Source organism: Gavialis gangeticus, unplaced genomic scaffold, assembly GCF_001723915.1.
Source record: "Gavialis gangeticus isolate Ggan-Ray unplaced genomic scaffold, GavGan_comp1, whole genome shotgun sequence".
Classification (NCBI taxonomy): Eukaryota; Metazoa; Chordata; order Crocodylia; family Gavialidae; genus Gavialis; species Gavialis gangeticus.
The window spans coordinates 19,477,684-19,496,893 of NW_017729028.1; the positions used below are offsets into that span (position 1 = coordinate 19,477,684).

At 44.3% G+C, this 19,210-nt stretch overlaps 1 protein-coding gene across 1 annotated transcript in view; it reads right to left on the reverse strand.

Moving 5' to 3' along the window:
- Positions 1-12,355: 12,355 nt before the first annotated feature.
- The window catches only part of LOC109300181 (retinol dehydrogenase 14-like), a 7,190-nt gene continuing 335 nt past the window's right edge, over positions 12,356-19,210 (reverse strand). The window contains exons 2-3 of the mRNA XM_019520788.1: positions 19,083-19,210; positions 12,356-14,253 (exon numbers count right to left, since the gene is read on the reverse strand). The exon at positions 19,083-19,210 is cut by the window's right edge and continues 32 nt beyond it. Of these exons, the coding sequence (XP_019376333.1) occupies positions 13,636-14,253; positions 19,083-19,210 (746 nt within the window). The 3' untranslated portion in view covers positions 12,356-13,635. The remainder of the gene's footprint in view (positions 14,254-19,082) is intronic.

Here is a 19,210-nt window from a genome sequence, read left to right on the forward strand (position 1 = left end):
CACCAGAATGGCAAACCTGGGAGAGCCCTGTGGACCCCACGCCACTCCCACTGCCACTGCCCATGTTCTGGGAGCTCGAGTGGAGGCAGCAGCAGCCCTTGCAGGACAAAGTAAGCACTTGTCCTGCCTCCTTCCCCACGCCACCCAGGGGACCCGAATTTCAAGTTATGCCTCTTTGCATTATAACCACCCTAGCAAAAAGTTGAAGTCAGACATTCAAATGAGAAATAATGGCAAATTGTAACAACTGACGTGATAACCGTTGAACCACGGGAAGTGATGGAGTCTCTATCTCTTCCAGTCTATGCTGGTCTCGATGTGTCTGGAAGATCTGTTTTAGCCAGATACAAATTACTGAGCACATCACAGGGGTTACTGGCTGAAACTGTACGGTCCTGTGTCATACAGTTAGTCAGGCTAAATAATGTAAAGTTTCTTTACCTAATACCTACGAAGACAAATTGCTTCATTTTATGATGTTGAATCCAAATCAGAGATGTGGGGTGGCAAATTTTCTGTGGAGAATGTTCCAAAATGGACAGTTTTCCGGTGCTTTATTTTTCCACGGAAAAATTTCTGCCCTACATCTCTGCCTTTAGCAAAAGAGAATGTGGTTCAAGTCATTCTGAATCAGATTTGCCTCAATCTGATTCAGAAATGGAACTAATAAGTCGTGTGAGTGACTCTACAGATAGTGACAGTGAAACTGGAGGTGCTGCAATGACCTCAGTGGAAGAGAATTAAACGCTGTTGAAGTAGATGAGTGGACAACCATGCCATATCATGCACAGTTCTTTGGGTGTATTAAAATTAGTGTGTCAACAGTTTTCACTGCCTTCATTTTTTTCCTTAAATTTAAACAAACAATGTAAGGGAAGTACATGCTATCGGGTATTGTCTTTACATTTTCCCAAGTATTCCAACAAAAACAATTTCTTTGTACATGAAGCTTTGAATTTGTTTGACTATAACATTTAAACCACATTAAGTGTGCTGTGTTTAATTTTTTTCCTAATCAAATATTTCAATTCAAATACTTGTGGCTATTGGGGCATAAAATTAACAAAGGGGGTGCATTTTTAGTTTTGTTTACTAAATGTAAGTCAAATAAACATGCTAAATCAGATCACGCTCTATTTAGGGCATTGGAAAAATTTCCAGTTCAAAATGTTCTGAAAAACCAACATCTCTGATCCAAATAGATATACATTTTCATGATCTAGAGATCATTGTGGTGTTTGATATAAACTGTATTTTTATAGGTTGTAATAGGGCCAGGATTGCACAATACAGTAGGTTTCAAGTGAAAAACAACAAGTTTCTTTGGCACCTAGAAGAGCCTCAAAGCTAAATAGCTGAAGAATAGTAATTACTAAGAATTAACATTTGACATAAGTCATTTATTCCTCACCCTTCTGAACCTGCTCTGAGGCACATTAACCAGGCGCTTCCAGAAAAGACACATTTACATTTTAAAAGAAGGGGCCATGAGAATAACAACCAGCTATTCAGACTACTGGGGAAAAGACATTTCTCAGAGCACAGTAACTAAGAGGCAATATTATTATGATATTGGATTAGCAATCTTCATGTCTGAAAGGATGAAAATATTCTTGTGGTCCTAATAAAATCAGGAAATATTTCTGCTCTGGTAAACACATTCACCATAGATCAGGAAGGTTACTTTTGGAGGATTTCAGTCAGTTCTCCGTAGTCAAGTAGCAGATGGCAAAGAGGGGTTTGAAGCTGAAGGATACCCCTGATGGTGTGAGAGCATCCTGTCTCAGAGGTGCACCCAGTGCACACAGCACTGGGGCATATCACAATGTTAATTATGGTTCCACTTTTACAGTCAGTCATGCCTTAAGTACAGTAAATGGAGCTCCACCACTGTAAAAATCAGCATGATAAAATATCTAGCCCAACACGTTCATTCTTCTGCAGACTCTCTAGGTTTTACTCATAACATGTAGCTGAAACTTTTGTGTCTATTTTTTTACACCTCTTTTTGGCATTCCATTAATTAAGTGTTCTCCCGTGGAATCACAGCGCATCTGTAACTCCTTATCTGTCTCTCCACTAAAATTATAATTTGTGCATGTTTGAATTCTGTGTGATTTTCTTTGAGCTAATCAAAGAAGTCAGCGCTTTCAGAAACTGTAAATTGTGTTCATTTATGATTTATTCTTCTTCAATTTGAAAAGTGCATTTAATATTCAATCACAGCATTACCAGGAAGATTAATGAGATCTTTCTTAAGGAAAACACTGTTGGAATAGTAGGCACTACGACCCAGATTCGGGTCATTAAAAACGGAGGATCTTTAATGCAGATATCATGTTTTGGGCTAATTTTAGTGTTATTACTGTGCTAATTTTAAATTATTTCCACTACCACTGTTGATAGCCTTATGAAGGCCCTCTAAACTCTAGCCAGCCCAGCTGCATGATCAATAAAGAGACAATGGTTACCACACACAGGGTTATTTGGATTAGTGAATACCATGCGCTAGTAAATCATCTGCCAGATGGCATTGGAAGAAAGCTGCAACTCTCTCACTTTCATTTCAACAGCAGCAAACAATGTTCTGCGTTTAAAATAAACTCTTCCAGATGAGCCAAAGATAAACCTTGTGGTGCTTGTGCTCTGTCTTCCCTTTGACTTCATCTTGAGAAAAGGGGGTCCTGATTGGTTACATTAATGAAAATCCCAGTGTAGACCACCATCGTATAATGCTGTCCCCCTAGGCTGCATCAAAATTCCTTGCTACTTACCGAATAAAAGGGAATATGAAATACAATATTTTCACTCATCAACTTCTGTCAACAGAACCCTTAAAATTGAACACCTACTACATTAAGCCATTTCCTGTCATTTCATGGATTTTCCACAGCAAAGCGTTACCGTTTTGTTGAAACAGCGTCTGTTTACACATTTTCTGATGCTTTCTCCTTATGTTCAAATAGAAGATCTTAATTAAAAGAATATGTTTTGACAGAGGATTAAAGTGCACTTACCCTTTATCCTAAACCGGCTTGGGGATAGAAGTATTGTGTTTGTTTTTTGCCTTTGTTGACCCTACCTCTGTAACTGTTTGTCTTTGTTTTTCCTTCCCTAATGCCTGTTTCTGTGTCAGGGTACCAGTCTCGGCTGCTCTGTGCTACTGCAATATAATTAATTAATGTTAACACCATGCAACCACTGGTGCATGTATAGTATTAAAGGATGTGTTTTTAAGTTATTTGGCTTTAGTGAAATATTATGGTCAACATTTTCAAAAGTATGCACTGATTCTGAGTGCCTCTATATTTGGAGAGCGAATCTGAAACACCTTAGACCTGGTTTTCAGAAGGCTTGAGTACAGCTGAGAATGGGCAAAATGATAAACTTTTTAACAAAAAAAAGTTTTAGTCCATCAAAAATTCTGAAATTAAATGTTTTAATTTCAGCTGTAGTTTTGAGCACATGCAGCATCTGTTGATTTCATTTAGAAATAAGGGTATCCAGCACCTCAGAAAATAAAACTTGAATATCTATGGGTTGGACATGAAAAAAGTTTGAAAAAAGTTTGAAAGTTTGTCACTAACTCTTAAAAAAATATGCTTTTCATCCTCACGGATTCATCTTATTCACCAGTCCTTACTCAGATCTATGACAGGGACAGGCAGAGAAATTGCACTGGATTAAATGGGGAGCGGGCCTCTGTCCTCTTTATTGTATCTGCTTTTATCCTATGGTAAGTGAAAGCTAACTGGGGTAACTTAGACCTGCTTTATTCAGGGATACGCTCTCCTAGTTTAGCTTTCCTTTTTGCAGGTAGGAATGGACATCTGGAATAGTTACTCTGGAATATCTGATGTGCAGTCGGTCTTACCTCTTTCCCTGCCCTTTTACTTCAGTACAGTTTGTTCATCTGTTCATGTCCTCAAATTCCCCGACTCCAATAGGACGATCAACTTTAAATGAGACTCGAGGAGTGGTACCTGCATATGCAGTCACTAACTGCAGTTCCCCCCAGGGTGGAGGTTTGCAGCCGAACAGCAAATGGCATAACATGAAGATGACATGTCAGCAAAAAACCAGGGGATGGACTGTCATTTCTATGAAAAGTGTCCTGGTATCTTTAGTATCTCAGGTGAAAGTGTTTTTGAAAAGGTCTGCAGACCCTACACACCATGCTTAATGTACCTTATACTGAAGGGGCAAAATCAATCTAGGTAGTATTACAATTCCAGGGTCCCACAGCTCCAAAACCCACATCCTCCAAGCCCACAGGTGCTTAACTCCCACTGGCTTCACTGGGTCCAGAACTTCACTGTAGTTTTTAGGGTGCTGCATAAGACGTGCTCAGCATGTTGCAGAGTGCTGGCATTGTATGTAATTCAAGCATGAAGCTTTTGCCTGTAGTTTTCATGGAGCTCAGGCCTCCAGTCCTTCCCTCCTCCTACCCCTTCTGGTTTAAGTAAACCTCCCTCATATTACCTGCAAATATTTAAGAAGTGATAATTCCCAAATGGGAGGAGGGTAGGTTTGTTGAACTTATTAGAGGGCTACTTTGCCAGCCTTTTTGAAAGATGATTAGTTACACGCTTCTCGCTCTCTGTGCTGCTCAGGGCATTTGGAATCAATTAAATATTCAAATATAATTTCTCAGATCTGAGTCCAGTTACAACAGGTGTGAGGGTGCTGGTGGTAGCTGAGGAGGCAAGTAAAAGGCCTAGAGGGAGGCAGTTTTTCTGTTATGAGAAATAGCAGCTCCTTTCTGAGACAGATCAAAAAATAATGATTCAGCTGTCTAGGCCTCCTGGATCTTTTTGCCAGTCAGCTACCTCCTAAAAGATTGGCTTGGAAAAAAACATAGGAAAAGGGAACAGGTCTCATATTCTAACATTATTTGAATGACTCTTGCAAGCTGTTTATTTTCTTTTCAGCCTTAGGTGGAAAGAAATCAACTGTGCTCAAACTGGGAACTCTCCACATTTTATAAGGTCAGAGCATAATTTCCTCACCACACATTCATGGGATCCAGATTTGCTGCCTGCGATACATTTGCATTGCAGGAAACTTGGACAAACCAAGCAATCTCAGAAGAAAGAAACAGGAGTTTAAATATTTCTGTTTTCATTGCATCATGGAAAAACTGATCGTTTATCTCATTAGAATGGATAATTTTTATTGGAGGGCTCATGCTGTGTTATAAATTTACCTGCTGCTTTTGGGTTAGAAGAAGTCTTTGCCCTTCGCTTAGTGGTACATTTTGGCTTTATAGCATGAGTTTCCTAATGGATGACATCGTTCTGGAGAAAATATCTTTTCTCCTCTTTTTTTGAGTATGTACATGAACCTTGTTTTCCTGGAATGGATTGGCCAAAAATAAGAAAAAAGCAAGCAAGTAGCAATTTCACTAGCAGAAGCCACAATTAAGCAATTACTGGGCGTGTCTACACAAGACACTTTGTTGTAGCAATGAACTACGGCGATGTCACTCATCACTATGGCGACATAGCATTAATGAGTAGAAACCATAACACCAATGCTACTGCATGGTAGCAACAAGCTACAGCACAGTAAGGTTGGAAATGACCCGTGCACCACCAGGACTGCGCAGTAATGCTAAAGCAAGTACTAATTGACTGTGCAGTAACAAATGAGCAGTCAGCGGCATGTGTACACACATTCATCGTGTGCAAGAACGATGGCATTGCCATTAAGGAACTAGATGGGGGTTTAGAAGACCAAAATTGGGTTACCAGCGCTGTTACAAATCCTTATGTGGTGTAGGGGAAACTTTCAAAAGGTGAGTGCACCCAACAGGCATCCAACAGGTATCTAAGCTTTTAATGTTTTAAAACATACAATGTTTGTGCTTTGAACTCTTAGGCCCATTTCCCCACCTCAGATGTGCATCCTTTACTTCCACTCTGCCTGCTTAGCCTGTTTCTGACTGCAAGCTGAATGCATGGTCTCTTATCAGCTGGGATCCTGGTGTTCTCTGATAAAAAAATTGCAGATTCTCTTTAAAAAAAACCCAGATTTGAAATTAAAATGAAATGCCATTACACACACACATGCACACACACACATATATGTACAGGTTTTCTCTCGCTTTATGAAGGTTCTGTGTGTACAAATTAGCTCTTATGCAATGACCCAAAAATTCATTACATGCAAGGTAAATTCAGTCTTACCCAATCAGTGTGGTGGAAGCCTGCAGTCAGCTGCTTTGTGCAGTGCATTGTGGGAGTGACACAGACCAAAATATAGTCTCCTGTGTGGATCAGTGCTCCTTGTTTGTTGTCTGCAACACGTATTTCTGTAGTCTGTAATCCCCCATCCCCATTATGATAATGCCCTGTGCTTGTGTGTATTGTCTGCTGTTGGTGAGTACCAAAATTTTCTTGTAACAGTGGTAGAAATGGGTCTGGGGGTCAGTACAGTCGAGGTCCTGGAATGCATCCCTATCTGTTACATTGTAAAGTACAATGTAAAATTGAGTCATGCAAAATTGAGTTATGCGCTGTTTTCCAGCAGAAAGTGAGGTAAGAGCGTGCACCTGTGTGTGTGTATCAATTGAAAACAATGTTTCATTGAAATGTTTACAGTTGTAAAGCAATTTGGAAGCCTACCAATGCCTCAATCACTATAGTAAAATGCATTCTAAATACCTATACATTTTGGTGTTTGATTTTAGGTTTTTTATCATGGAAAATCAGAGCTCCCCCTGCCAGGCCCCTTTCTCCCAAGCCACAAACCCCTGGCCCTGCAGGTGCCCCTCACCTCCACCCCCCCAAGACCCTGGCCCTGCAGTGCCCCTCACCTCCCTCGTCCACCACAGCCTCCCAGCCCTGCTGGTGTCCTTCACTCCCTCCTACAGCTCCCCAGCCCTGCTGGTGCCCTTCACCACCCACCCACAACCCCCTGCCAGAGGGGGCCCTCAGCTGCCAGGGCTATGGGGCCAGGGACCCAGGTCCACAGCCCCCTGCTTCCCCTGCAGTTGCTCCCAAGTCCCAGCTGACTCCTGCAGGAGGTGGCAGCTGCTCCAGCTGGGCAGAGTGGAGCCCAGCTCCCTGTCCCCCATGGGTGGCATGGCTGTAGCAGACCCCATGGGGGGGGCAGGTGTGGGCTGCCTGCTGCAGGCTCTGCACCCTGCTGCCCTCCCTTGGGGCCTCTGTGGCCCAGTGGGTGGGACCCGGCACAGCAGGGCAGAGCGGGGTTGGACATGGAAGCTGCTGCAAATTCTATGCTGCCCTAGCGCTATGCCTCCTACCCTCCCAGCAGCAGTGAAGAGCACAGCCCTATACTGTTGCCCTTGCTGCTGCATGGGCAGGGGACACCTCACCAGAGTGATGTGGGTCTTGCAGCTGCCAGGAACTTCCCCGCCAGCCCTGTGCCACACACTGGGGTGTGGAGGCCCCAAGGGAGGGCAGCAGGCTGAAGAGCCCAAGCTCAGTCTGCACCCACCTGCAGATCTGGGGGGCATGAGTCCTCCCTTGGAGCATGTGCAGCAGCAGGGAGCCAGCCCCACCTCCCTGTCAGCCAGGGAATTGGCAGGGGTTATCGTGGGGCCCCTGGCATGGCTTTATGAGCACTCGTGGTGCTCTGGCCAGGTGCCGGACAACTGGAAGAGGGCCAATGTGGTCTCCACCTTTAAAAAAGGGAAGAGGGAGGACCCGGGCAACTCTAGGCCCATTAGTCTTACTTCAATCCTGGGGAAGCTCTTTGAGAAGATTATCAAGGAGCACATCTGTGATGGGCCAGCAGCAGGGATGATGCTCAAGGGCAACCAGCATTGTTTCATAAGGGGCAGGTCTTGTCAGACCAACCTGATTGCTTTCTACGATCAGGTCACAAAATCAGTGGATGCAGGTGTTGTGGTGGATGTAGTCTTTCTGGACTTCAGCAAGGCCTTTGACACTGTCTCCCACCCCATTCTCATTAAAAAGCTAGATGACTGTGGCATTGATACCTACACAGTCAGATGGATTGCAAATTGGCTGAGGGGTCGTACTCAGAGAGTGGTGGTGGATGGGTCATATTTGACCTGGAGGGAAGTGGGCAGTGGGCCCGCACTGTTCAATTTCTTTATTAGCAACTTGGACGAGGGGGTGAAGAGCAGCCTGTTTAAATTTGCAGACAACACCAAAATTTGGGGTGAGGTGGGCATGCTAGAAAGACAGATTACAGCAGGACCTGGACAGGTTACAAGGGTGGGCAAATGAAAATAGGATGGGATTCAATATTGACAAGTGCAGGGTGCTGCACTTGGGCAGTAGGAACCAGCAGCACACCTATAGGCTGGGGAACTCCCTTCTCATGAGCACGGTGGCAGAAAGAGATCATGGGCCGACAATGCGAGAACATGGTCAGTACGGCTAACCATACCCTGTCCTGCATCCGCAGATGCATCACAAGCAGGTCCAAGGAGGTGATCCTCCCCCTCTATGCGACACTGGTCAGGCCACAGCTGGAGTACTACATCCAATTCTGGATGCCACACTTCAGGAGGGATGTGGACAGTATTAAGAGGGTCCAGAGGAGGGCCACTTGCATGATCCAGGGACAGCCGGGCAGACCCTATAAGGAGAGGCGACAGGACCTTAACCTGTTCAGCCTTCACAAGAGAAGGCTGAGGGGGGACCTGGTGACCATCTATAAACTTACTAGGGGGGACCAGCGGGGTTTGGGAGAGACCTTGTTCCCCTGAGCACCTCCCAGAGTAACAAGGAATAATGGCCATAAGTTGTTAGAGAGTAGGTTTAAACTAGACATTAAAAGGCACTACTTCGCAGTCAGGACTGGTAAGATCTGGAACCAACTCCCAAGAGAAGTGGTGCTGGCTCCTACCCTGGGGGTCTTTAAGAGGAGGCTTGATGATTACCTGGCTGGGGTCATTTGAGTCCACTTTTCTCTCCTGCTCAGGGCAAGGGGTCAGACTAGAAAGTCTACAAGGTCCCTTCCGACCCTACACTTATGAATCTTTGAATCAGTTGAGCCACCCACGGCTGCGTTCTGCTCCCTGCTGGGGCCCTGTGGCCGCGCATTCCAGCCCTGGGTGCCAGCCCATGCCCAACTCCCTCCCTCCCTATGGGGGCCCTCAACTCTACCCCCCATCTTCGCCCAACTTACTAGTGGGAGCTGCTCCTCAGACTCCCTGGCAGCCATGTGCATGTACACACATATGGTGCTCCCTACCTAACCACCTTCGTCCTGCTCCCCCCAGCTCCCAGCAGGCTTGAACTCTACCAGCCTGCACAGAGCTCACTGCAAAAGTGCAAAAGCTGCGTGTTTCTCCATTAAAACGGGAAATCCATGTTTTTCTCAGGTAAAGTGGGAAATCTGTATTTTCTCCGTTTTCCCATGGAAAACAGAAAACTCTGATCCCTGCTTATCATGTTATTTTAACATGTCACCATAGGGCGTCAGTCTCTGCTGAGGCCTCTATTATGATTTGTACTGTACTGGAACCTAATGTATCTAGGCTTTGTAGTTGTGCTGGACCCAGCCCAGGATCCCTGTCTATGTTCCTGTCTATGCTCTATGTTTCTTTTACCCCTCAGCTGCATTTAGTGCCTTCATTAGTTTTAATAATGAGCAGGCATTAGTCAGGGGAGGAACTTTACCTGTTTTCGGTTGTATGCAGTTGAATTGTTCTAGGAATTAATTATGAGCTGTGGAACCCAACACTGCTTTTGATTCAAATCCAGCTTAGTTCAGTTACAATAAAACCTCTTTTTGTTCTGTATTTGTATAACACTCTTCACTCTAGGGTCCTGGCCTCTTCTTCATTATGCTAACAACTGAAGTCATTATCACATCACAGAAACAACAGTAACTATTGGCAGTCTGACCAGACAGTGAGGTCTGAACTGCTCTGAACAGTTTATATGGATACAGTTAGAGAGGGCCTGTGCTGCAGATGCCACTGTACCTGTCCTACTTGGGTACAAAAGGGACATCAGCACACTTTTGCAAGAAGCTGACAGACAGCAGATTTAGGCTAGATATCAGGAAAAACTTTTTCATGGTAAGGGTGGCCAAAATTTGAAATGGGCTTCCAAGGGAGGTGCTCTCCCCTGCCTTGGGAGTCTTTAAGAGAAGGCTAGCTAGGCATCTGGCCAGGGTCATCTGACCCCAGTGCTCTTTCCTGCCCAGGCAGGGGGTCAGACTCAATCTGTTGAGGTCCCTTCTGACCCTAACATCTATGAATCTGTAAGTTTTCAGATGATAGTTTGGACATCTTAGTCAAGGTAAGCTGGTGACATAGTTTATTAGGAACACCCCCCCGCCTCCTCTTTTTGAGTATGTACATAAGCCATGTTCCCCTAGAAGAGATAGGACACAAATAAAAAGGCAAACAAATGGCCATTTCATCGGCAGAAACAACAGCTAAGCAACTGCCCTGTGCAGGAAAGATGGTCCTGCGGTTGAGGAACTACATACAGCAGGGTTTAGAATAACTAGACTGAACTACCAGGATTCATGTGATCTTGTGCCTCCTCAAAATGTTTATTTATGAATATGCCACCCTATACAAAGAAGGCTGAGGACTTATAATAAAATTCATAAAGCTCCCCAAAGGACACTCCAAAACCTCCACCCTATCTCCCAACTCCTGCTTCCCCAGCACTCACTAAGGACAGCATCTGTTCCTTACCCATTGCAGCTATGCTTTGCAAACTTCACAAACATTTGGGGCCTGTGCTGGCAAAAAAACTTTTCCCACATTGCCCTCTTCCCCCTGCAGACTCACTCCATTGCTCTCTCTCTGTCCTCCATGGGGCAGTGGCTGTCCCATCAAACCCACAAGTCCTCTTCCTCATCCTAACAAACTCTCCATGCAACTCAAATTGAATAAAAATCATAACAAAAACCCCTGTCCCCACTTGGTCAAAATTGAAGGGCAATGCTGGTCCACAGGTGCTTGCCCTGGACACCCACCCTAGCACAGCCTGCTGGCTTTGTAGGGGTTGCAGGTCAACTGGGTCAATCTCCCTCCAATTCAGGTGGCCAACATGGTGCCTGGGCTGAGCCCTGGCCCTTTATTCTCTGGGCAATGCAACATAGACAGGGCTTTCCTAACTTCTGAAACATAAAGCAATCTGTAAGATTACAAAGCATAACTGTTCAAGAAGTTGTACCCTACTGGATGTATCTGATACTTACAGCTTCTTACCTCCAAATCTTTACTGTTCTATATATCCCTGTGTCATGTGCCAGTAATTCAGTCCCTGAAAGAACTGCAGGTACTTGCATAACAAGATGGGCAAGGCTAGTGTGGCATGGTCCTTGACACACTAGCCTTGCCCATCTGACGGGTCTAGGGCTCTCCTACAATACGAACACACTGGTTCAAGAAGTTAGCAGTAAAGCAATAAAATATAAAGGTAAATTCTACTTATTGTACTGTCAGCTCCTTTAGGCAAGACCTTAAAAAACAAAGGTTTTGCTCTTTGGAGAACTCGATATATTCCCTTTTTTAAAAACATGTATATAATAGTATGTCAATGCCTTGCATTCCAGAGGAGGTGGCACTTCAAGGGGGTTACTCAGGTAGACATTGTTTCCAATGAGTGGAAAATATTACTTAATAGGCCAAGCACCAGTTAATTCTCTGTGTCTCTATATCCTGTGTACAGGATGCACCTTTGCATTAGCTCAAGGCAGATAAGAGTTGAATGTTTAGAGTACAGTTTAATCTCATATCACCTCTACTCCAGTGGACTGGGAGTGAGCCACACAAACCAACCATTATGGTGACAGAAGCTTAACAATCAGTTCTCGCCTCCATTCATTTACGACTTGGAATGCTGTCTGCCTCACGGACGCATGACTACGCTACTGTGTCTGATGTGTACAGGAAGTGCACTCCGTTTCTAAAAAGGAGTGTGGTACCAAGTGAACACAATGGGAAGGGACGCAAGTTTGGACAGATAGTGAACATGAGCTAGAACAGTGAGGGCCAACCTTTCTGGCAGGCATATATCAAATTGGCTCCTGACCCTTTCCAAATGCCACTCCAATCCCTTCCCTAAGCTACTGCTCAGCTTTCTGTTCCCTGCTTTGTGCTCCTTGCCTGATCTGATGCTCCACTTTCTGCTCCCTCCTATATCAGCTACTGTGCTGCCTGTCTTTTCCCCAACCTGCTGGCCGCCACGCACAGAAACTGCCCAAGTGTTTTGTGGCACCCATGCCACAGGTTGGCCACCCCTAGGCTAGAACATCTACACTCTAAGTGACCTGGGGAAGGAATATAAGCACCTTGCTGTTAGCCCAAGCGCAGAACCAAATCCATTTATGGATGTATAGATGTAGGTCCGAATCAAGATTTTTAAAAGATTTCTCTTTGAGAAAATAAAACCTTGTATCAGCATTTTATTTATACTCATTAAATTTTACCATTAATTAGCAGTAAATTAGAATTTAAAAAGAATACACCAAAAACAACAAGAAGCTTTTTTAATTTTAAAAATGAGACATTTTCATGTAATATGCATTTATTTATTTTGGCCTATGTTCACTCTTACATCTGCATAGTAGAGGCTCTAGAAGCCTACAAAGGAGAAGTTGCTAGTTATGGAGCTTCCAGTGTGCACAAGTTTTTGGATGATATTTTTAGTGTACGCATCTGCTGCTGAATCGCCTTGTCAGTCAGTGTGCATTTCTCAGAAAGATTCATTGTCCATATTCGACTGAGCCTTATCCACATTTCTTTAGAGTATGAAATAACAGTAGCCTATGCACAGAATATTTACAAGCAGAGACCTCTGAGGCTGACCTTAGACCTTAAACCTACAATTAACCTCACTGCACACTTCACTTGTGCAAAGCCCTGCTGGAATCAATGCTGCATCATCTACCAGCACATGGTTTATTGCAGAATTGGGACTTATGTACACAACACCACAAGGCAGAATTAAGCCAAATAAGATTGTCCCTACTATATAATAAAAATATAATATTAAGTGAATGCCAGTTGCAAAACTATTCCAACTAGGATATTTTTGAGACCTGTGACTTGCCCCACAGCTGAAGTTGAACTCAACATGTTTCTTGTTCAGGCAACCAATGAAGCATTTAGTTGTAGAAAGGAATCTTTGTACTACAAAGCAGTATTCAGCGGCCTAGAGTAGAGTGCCAACAACTCACCAGTGAAATCTTTCAGCCAGAATGGCTAAAAGATAGCCCTGCTCTCCATACGAGAAGAGGGTTTTTATCATTTCATAACACAAAAAATAGCAAAAGCCACATCCTGCTTTGTCAATTTTGACTTCAAGTAGTCTATCACAGTAAGCATACACGATCAGTTCTTCCCTGTGTATACATCACACAGGAGAGGTTTTTGTATTATTGTTATGTATAGTATAAGTTAAATACAGAAGAGATTCAATGAAGAAATATATTCAAAATCTCAGACTCTAGATCTGTATTTCTTTTGAATAGATAGCTTCAAAATAATATTCTCTATCTTAAAATAGAGCTTCTGTATACATTACTCATATTAACTATACTTACAGATTTGAAAGTAATTTTTATTGCACACCACTGAAAGGGGGAACATGTTGCTGCAGGAAGCATCATGGCTGTAAGATTTCAGTCATATGCATTCCATTCTGTAACTGCCTGCCCCCTAATTACTTATTTTAATAGTCCAACCATCACTTCACTGATATCCCATAGTTTCCTTGCAACCAAGTCATCCATGGCTTTAGGCAGCAACTCCTCCTCTTTGCAGTTACCAAAATATTTCCCTGATACACTTTCTACATCAGGAGAGGAAGCTAAATAAATGGAAGTCTGGGCTCCTTCCAATGGGGTTTTGAAGAAAGCCCATGACACAAAACTGAGCAGGGGCTTGGCCAACAAAGGAACATTCACGTGCCTACCCAGATTGGTTCTGCAAATACCAGGGTGAAGTGCATTTACTGTGACCCCTGTGCCTTCCAATCGGCGGGCTAGCTCCTTGGTGAACAGTACATTAGCCAGTTTACTCCGAGAGTAGCAAAAACTTCTATTGTAATTCATTTCGCTGTTCAAATCGTCGAAGTTTATCTCTCCGTATTTGTAAAGCTTGGAAGAAACAACCACAACCCTGCTTGGGGCAGAACTTTTGAGAAGGCCAAGGAGGAGGTTGGTGAGCAAGAAATGACCCAGGTGATTAACACCAAATTGCATCTCAAAACCATCTTCTGTCTTCGTGTACGGACATTGGAATATTCCCGCGTTATTGATTAGAACATCCAGTCTTGGCTCTTCCTTTAAAAGAGGAAAAACAATCGTTCAGATTATCAAGCCATGCTGCAACATGCTTTTAAAAATTAATTTAGTGATCTTCTTACAAAGGAACACAGCAATTTTTGAACTTCTAGAATGAGATTTTCTGATTCATAGTTACTTTAATGAGATTGGGCGGGGGGGAGGGAGGAATAAAGTAAATTGCACATTTCTACTCCACTGTTGTCAACAGGAAACTATTGGATACAAATATAATGGAGGGATTGCATTTGCTTTGAAAATGAAAAACACAGGATCAACTGACTTTCCAGAAGTTTTTCCAGCAAAAAACTGGTTTTTAGGAAACACTTTCAAATAAGCAAGTAGGATATAACCCAGAAGTAGCATTAAAGCTTAAACAACAATAGATTTATAAGCTTTTGTATTTACTTATAATGCAGTAGGCTCCTAGAAACCCCAGTTATGAATCAGAATCCCAATGTGCCAAACAAACACTATACAAATACAGAAGCCCACTTAAAATGTTTCCTATAACAACAGACTAGAGTACTTCTTTTGCAAGAACTAAAATACCCCTTACAAAGGCTATGTTTTTGTACTTCTGACTTTTAAAAATCCTAGATTAATCTGACTGGAGGATACTGTAAACAGGTGCCGCAGACAGAAATACTGACAGCTTTTCAAAAAAGCTGAAACTTCTATTTTTTTCAGCTTCTGGAACTTGTTTCCACGTCTCTATGTTTTGCTGTAAACAGTTTCAACAGCTTGCTAAACCCCTCTATTTACAACGCCAGATTTCTCTTTGTACAGGGAGCTTAAAAAGAAAAAAAAATGGATGTCAGTTTTGAATTCTGGTATCTCAAGCCCAGCAATCAAAGCAAGCCAGGAAAGGGGAGCTCTCCCCCATCCTGTCTTTCTGGGAGCCTCCCTCTCCCTTAGAGAGAACTTCAAAGAAAAAGAATCACAAATTCAGCAAAGGATATAAACAACCTGAGTTCACATGTACTGAAACCCTAAAACGGCTTCCAAGAACCACCCATTTTAATCATTTTGCTCCCTCCATCATTCTGGCCACTTTGGAGATAACACAAGGTATAAAACCAACATCAGCACCACCTTCCCCTGCCACACCCCACCATATGTCACCCGTTATAGTGTCATTCATGAAATGATATCACTTAAATTGACTTAGTCAACAGAGGGAAATTGTGGTTTTTTCAGCTGTTGCCTTTGTACAGATATGTTCAGACATGGTTAGGGAATTTTTCTCCTTGCTTTCACTTTTTGTTTCTCTTGTTTGACAAAAAGAGAAACCTTTTGGGCCAGGTCTCCTGTAGGGTGGCACTTCTAGTGGGCATTTATTTTCTACTTTTCTGCATTTCAGAACACGTTTCTCTCTCTTTTGGGACACCGTATCGTTCAGATGCCAAGCAAAGCTTTCTCTGAAGATCTCCCTAAACGAGTACCTTCCACATGAGGTTTGCAAGATTTGCAGCACATCAGATTAAAAAAACAGGAAATAAAAGACATTTGGTAAACCGTGGTGGGATTCACACACATTCCTGATGTGCTCGCTCCCTCAGTCCACCGATTAGGCTCTGGACAGAGCTGTAGCCAGCCAACAGAAGTGGCGTCGAGTACCCACAGACTTGATTACGCAGAATCATAGAGAAGTAGGACTTGAAGGGACCTCCTGAGGTCATCTAGTCCAGCCCGCTGCCTGAGAAGGGATCATCCCTATCCAAACCATCCTACACAACTCTACTGCCTAATTTATTAGTATAACTACACAGTCCATCCTGACACAACACAAGACATAACACCTTAACCTGCCCAGGTAACACAAGGGGCCACGCCAGCCAACATCCTGCTGTTGCAAAAGCTGTTTTTTCCCCAACTTTTCTTTTTATTTATGCGCATGTGTTATGTCATATTTACTCTCAAACTGTAAATTTCTTCTTCTTCAGCTTCTTTTGGGGTATCTTTTTTTTTGTGCAACTACTACTTCTGGTTTAGGAACAATCTGCCCTCACTCCACGAGGATCCTCTTGTGTGATGGAGGAGTTCACGAGATGTGTGTGCACATTTTAGAAGCTTTATTGACTTGGATGTGTTCAATTACCAGAGAATCCACATCAGGACCTATACAATCCATAACATAAACTCTTTGTAAAACTACCGTCAACCCTAACCCAACACAAGACATAACCTGCCACAGGTAAAGCAGGGAAACCCATGGCAGCCATTGGCCGGCTTCTGTGAAAGGTTAATATATGCTCAGGAGATCCTAGGCAGAGGCCAACCCCGCATCCTACAGAGGAAGGCAAACCCCACCACAGTCCTACCAATCTGACCAGGAGGTAAAATTCCTTCCTGATTCCATATATAAAAGGTCTGACCCCGAGCAGAGGGGCACATACCTCCAGTTTTGAGTCCCGACAGGAACACTGGCTCACCCTAATGAGAGGCATTTTTTATCCACCGGACAGCTACCCTGACCAAGTTATAGTTGCTGTTTGAGTGAGGAAAATCTTGTAGTGAACATGTGCAGTAGTCAATTCAGTTAAGATTATTATAGCAAGCAATGCTCCCTCCAAGGAGTAGCAGTCAGTGAGCATGCTGCTTCGGTCTGAGCACGCGCCGATTCGGTCCCACCTCCCCATTTCGGTGCAGAATGGGACACTTACCGAACATAAGCTCCTCACTCCTCACCCAGGGCAGGCAGTGGGGCCTGGGGCTAGAGGCTTGGGCGGGCTCTGCTGGGGGCCTGGGGGCTAGGGCAGGCTATGCCGGGGGGCAGGCCTGAGGAGTGGTGCACTTTCCCAGAGCCGGCGGAGCCTGCGCCAGGCCCCCACCTCCACCTTGCTTCAGGGAGGAGCTTACCATCAGTAAGTGTCCCATGCTGCAGCCCCGCTCCTCTCCCGGCGGGAGTGTGGCCTTAAAAAGTTGGTGCGTGGCCAGACTTTTACTTGTGTACGGCCGTGCACGCATGCACCTTAGAGGGAACCTTGCTAGCAAGACTGAACTCTTCACCTTTGCTGATGTAAGGGACCTAGTTTTGCTGTGGAGCATGCGTAGTGGCTAGGATCTACCTGTTGAGTGCTGAGTTCATGGTGTGGGGCTATGTGCAAAAGTGTGGTAGCGTGTGCACAGGCATTTGACTAGACGGGACATGGTCTTAGCGAGTGTTTGATACAAAGTTTGACAATGGGAACTGTTTAAGACTGCATGAGGCAAGTAAAAATTTGACTGGATGGTATATGGTCCAAGCATAGGCTCGATACAAAATTTAATGATGAACAGGCTGGAGCATGAAGTGATTGGATGAGCAAGATGGGGTGATTCTGAGGTGTAAGAGTCTGAGTTTAGCTTGCTTGTTGGAGTAGGAGAGGGTTTCTGCTCCAGAGAGGGTCTGATCCATGAGGTGTGTCGATTCTGCTGCTGTCCTGGGTGCTAACAGGGTGAGCTCTTAGAGATAACTTGGATGTAGTTCTTCTCTGCATGATATTCCTAGAGCCACAGGAATCATAAGCTTGTAGTAAAGTATCACCCTGACCCTGATACCCGGATGGACAACTTAGCTTCTGCTTTCTGTTGGGAAGCCCAGAGAAAGTGAAGCTAAGGATCCACAAGGCAGGAGGGGTAGCGTGGATTTACCTAATAGCCTGAGTATTTACTCAGAATAGACATATTTACCTGAGTGGTTCAACGCCTTGACTATAAAAAGGTCCGGTGCATGCAAGCTCTGTAATGGCTAAGCGTTTGAGAAAGAAGAGACTGTCTAGCATGACAGAGAGAGAAAAAGTCTGAATCTGTGAACCTGCGGACCATTGCTCAGGGTTGTGAGGCAAAGCATGTTCCCTCTTGGTGTTCCCAAACTGAAGGTTACTGTGTGACTGGGATATGTTCATTGTTGTGTGCAGGTAGCCAGTCTACGTTTCTTGCACCGTTCTCCAGTTGACCCTGGGGCCATTACTGTGCAGTGGCAGCAGGTCTACGTTTATCACGCCATTCACCTATGAACCCTGGGGCCATTACTGTGCACAAGTGACAGGTCTACATTTCTTGCACTATTAGCTAGTTAATCCTGGGGTCGTTACTGTGTACTGGAGGCAGGTTTACATTTATTGCCCCATTCCACACTTCACCCTGGGGACATTACTGTGCGGGGGTAGCTGCTCTACATTTACAGGCAGTCCTCGACTTAGGGCATTTCAACTTATGATGATTCACACTTGCGGTGCTCTACCATTTACACCCATGTTATTACTTATGGCGCTGGATCCTCGCACTTATGGTACTACAGGGAAATTCATGAGAAAAAGAGGACAGCAAAACAAGCATCCCTGGATCAGTTTCTCAAAAAGCCATCAAGTGGCCCTAAGTCTCCCCAAAATCTCCTCAAAGAAGCCCTTCTGAATTCCATGACTGCGATGAAGGTGTTCCTTCACCTTCTGATTACATAAAATTTTGTGTGATTAGTTACTTATTGCCCTGTTTAATCAATTTCTTTATGGTACACTTTAGAAAGTTTTGTACCGTACAGTGTGTATCATTTATAGTTGATCAAACTGTTGGTTTAAATATGGTGTTCGCAGTCATTTCTATAACAAGTTGGGCATCAGGCCCTCGGTCAGGAACGTAACCCCCTATTATAACACTGTTCCAATGGGAAAATCAGATTCGACTTACAGCGTTTCGAAGTACAGCACCTTTTCCAGGAACGTAACCTGTACTGCGCCACGAGTCTACACTTATTGGTGGCTCTACACCCATGAAGTGGTACAGCGGGACACACGGCCACACACGTTACCTGCAGCACTGACACACACGTCACACACACGTGTTACCTGCAGCACCCGGTTGCAGAAGCGGCGCACGGAGCGCAGCGAGGCCAGGTCGAGCTCCCGCACCAGCAGGTCGCCGTCGTGGGCGGAGCCGGCGGCGCAGGGGCCCAGCTCGGCCAGGATGTCGCGGG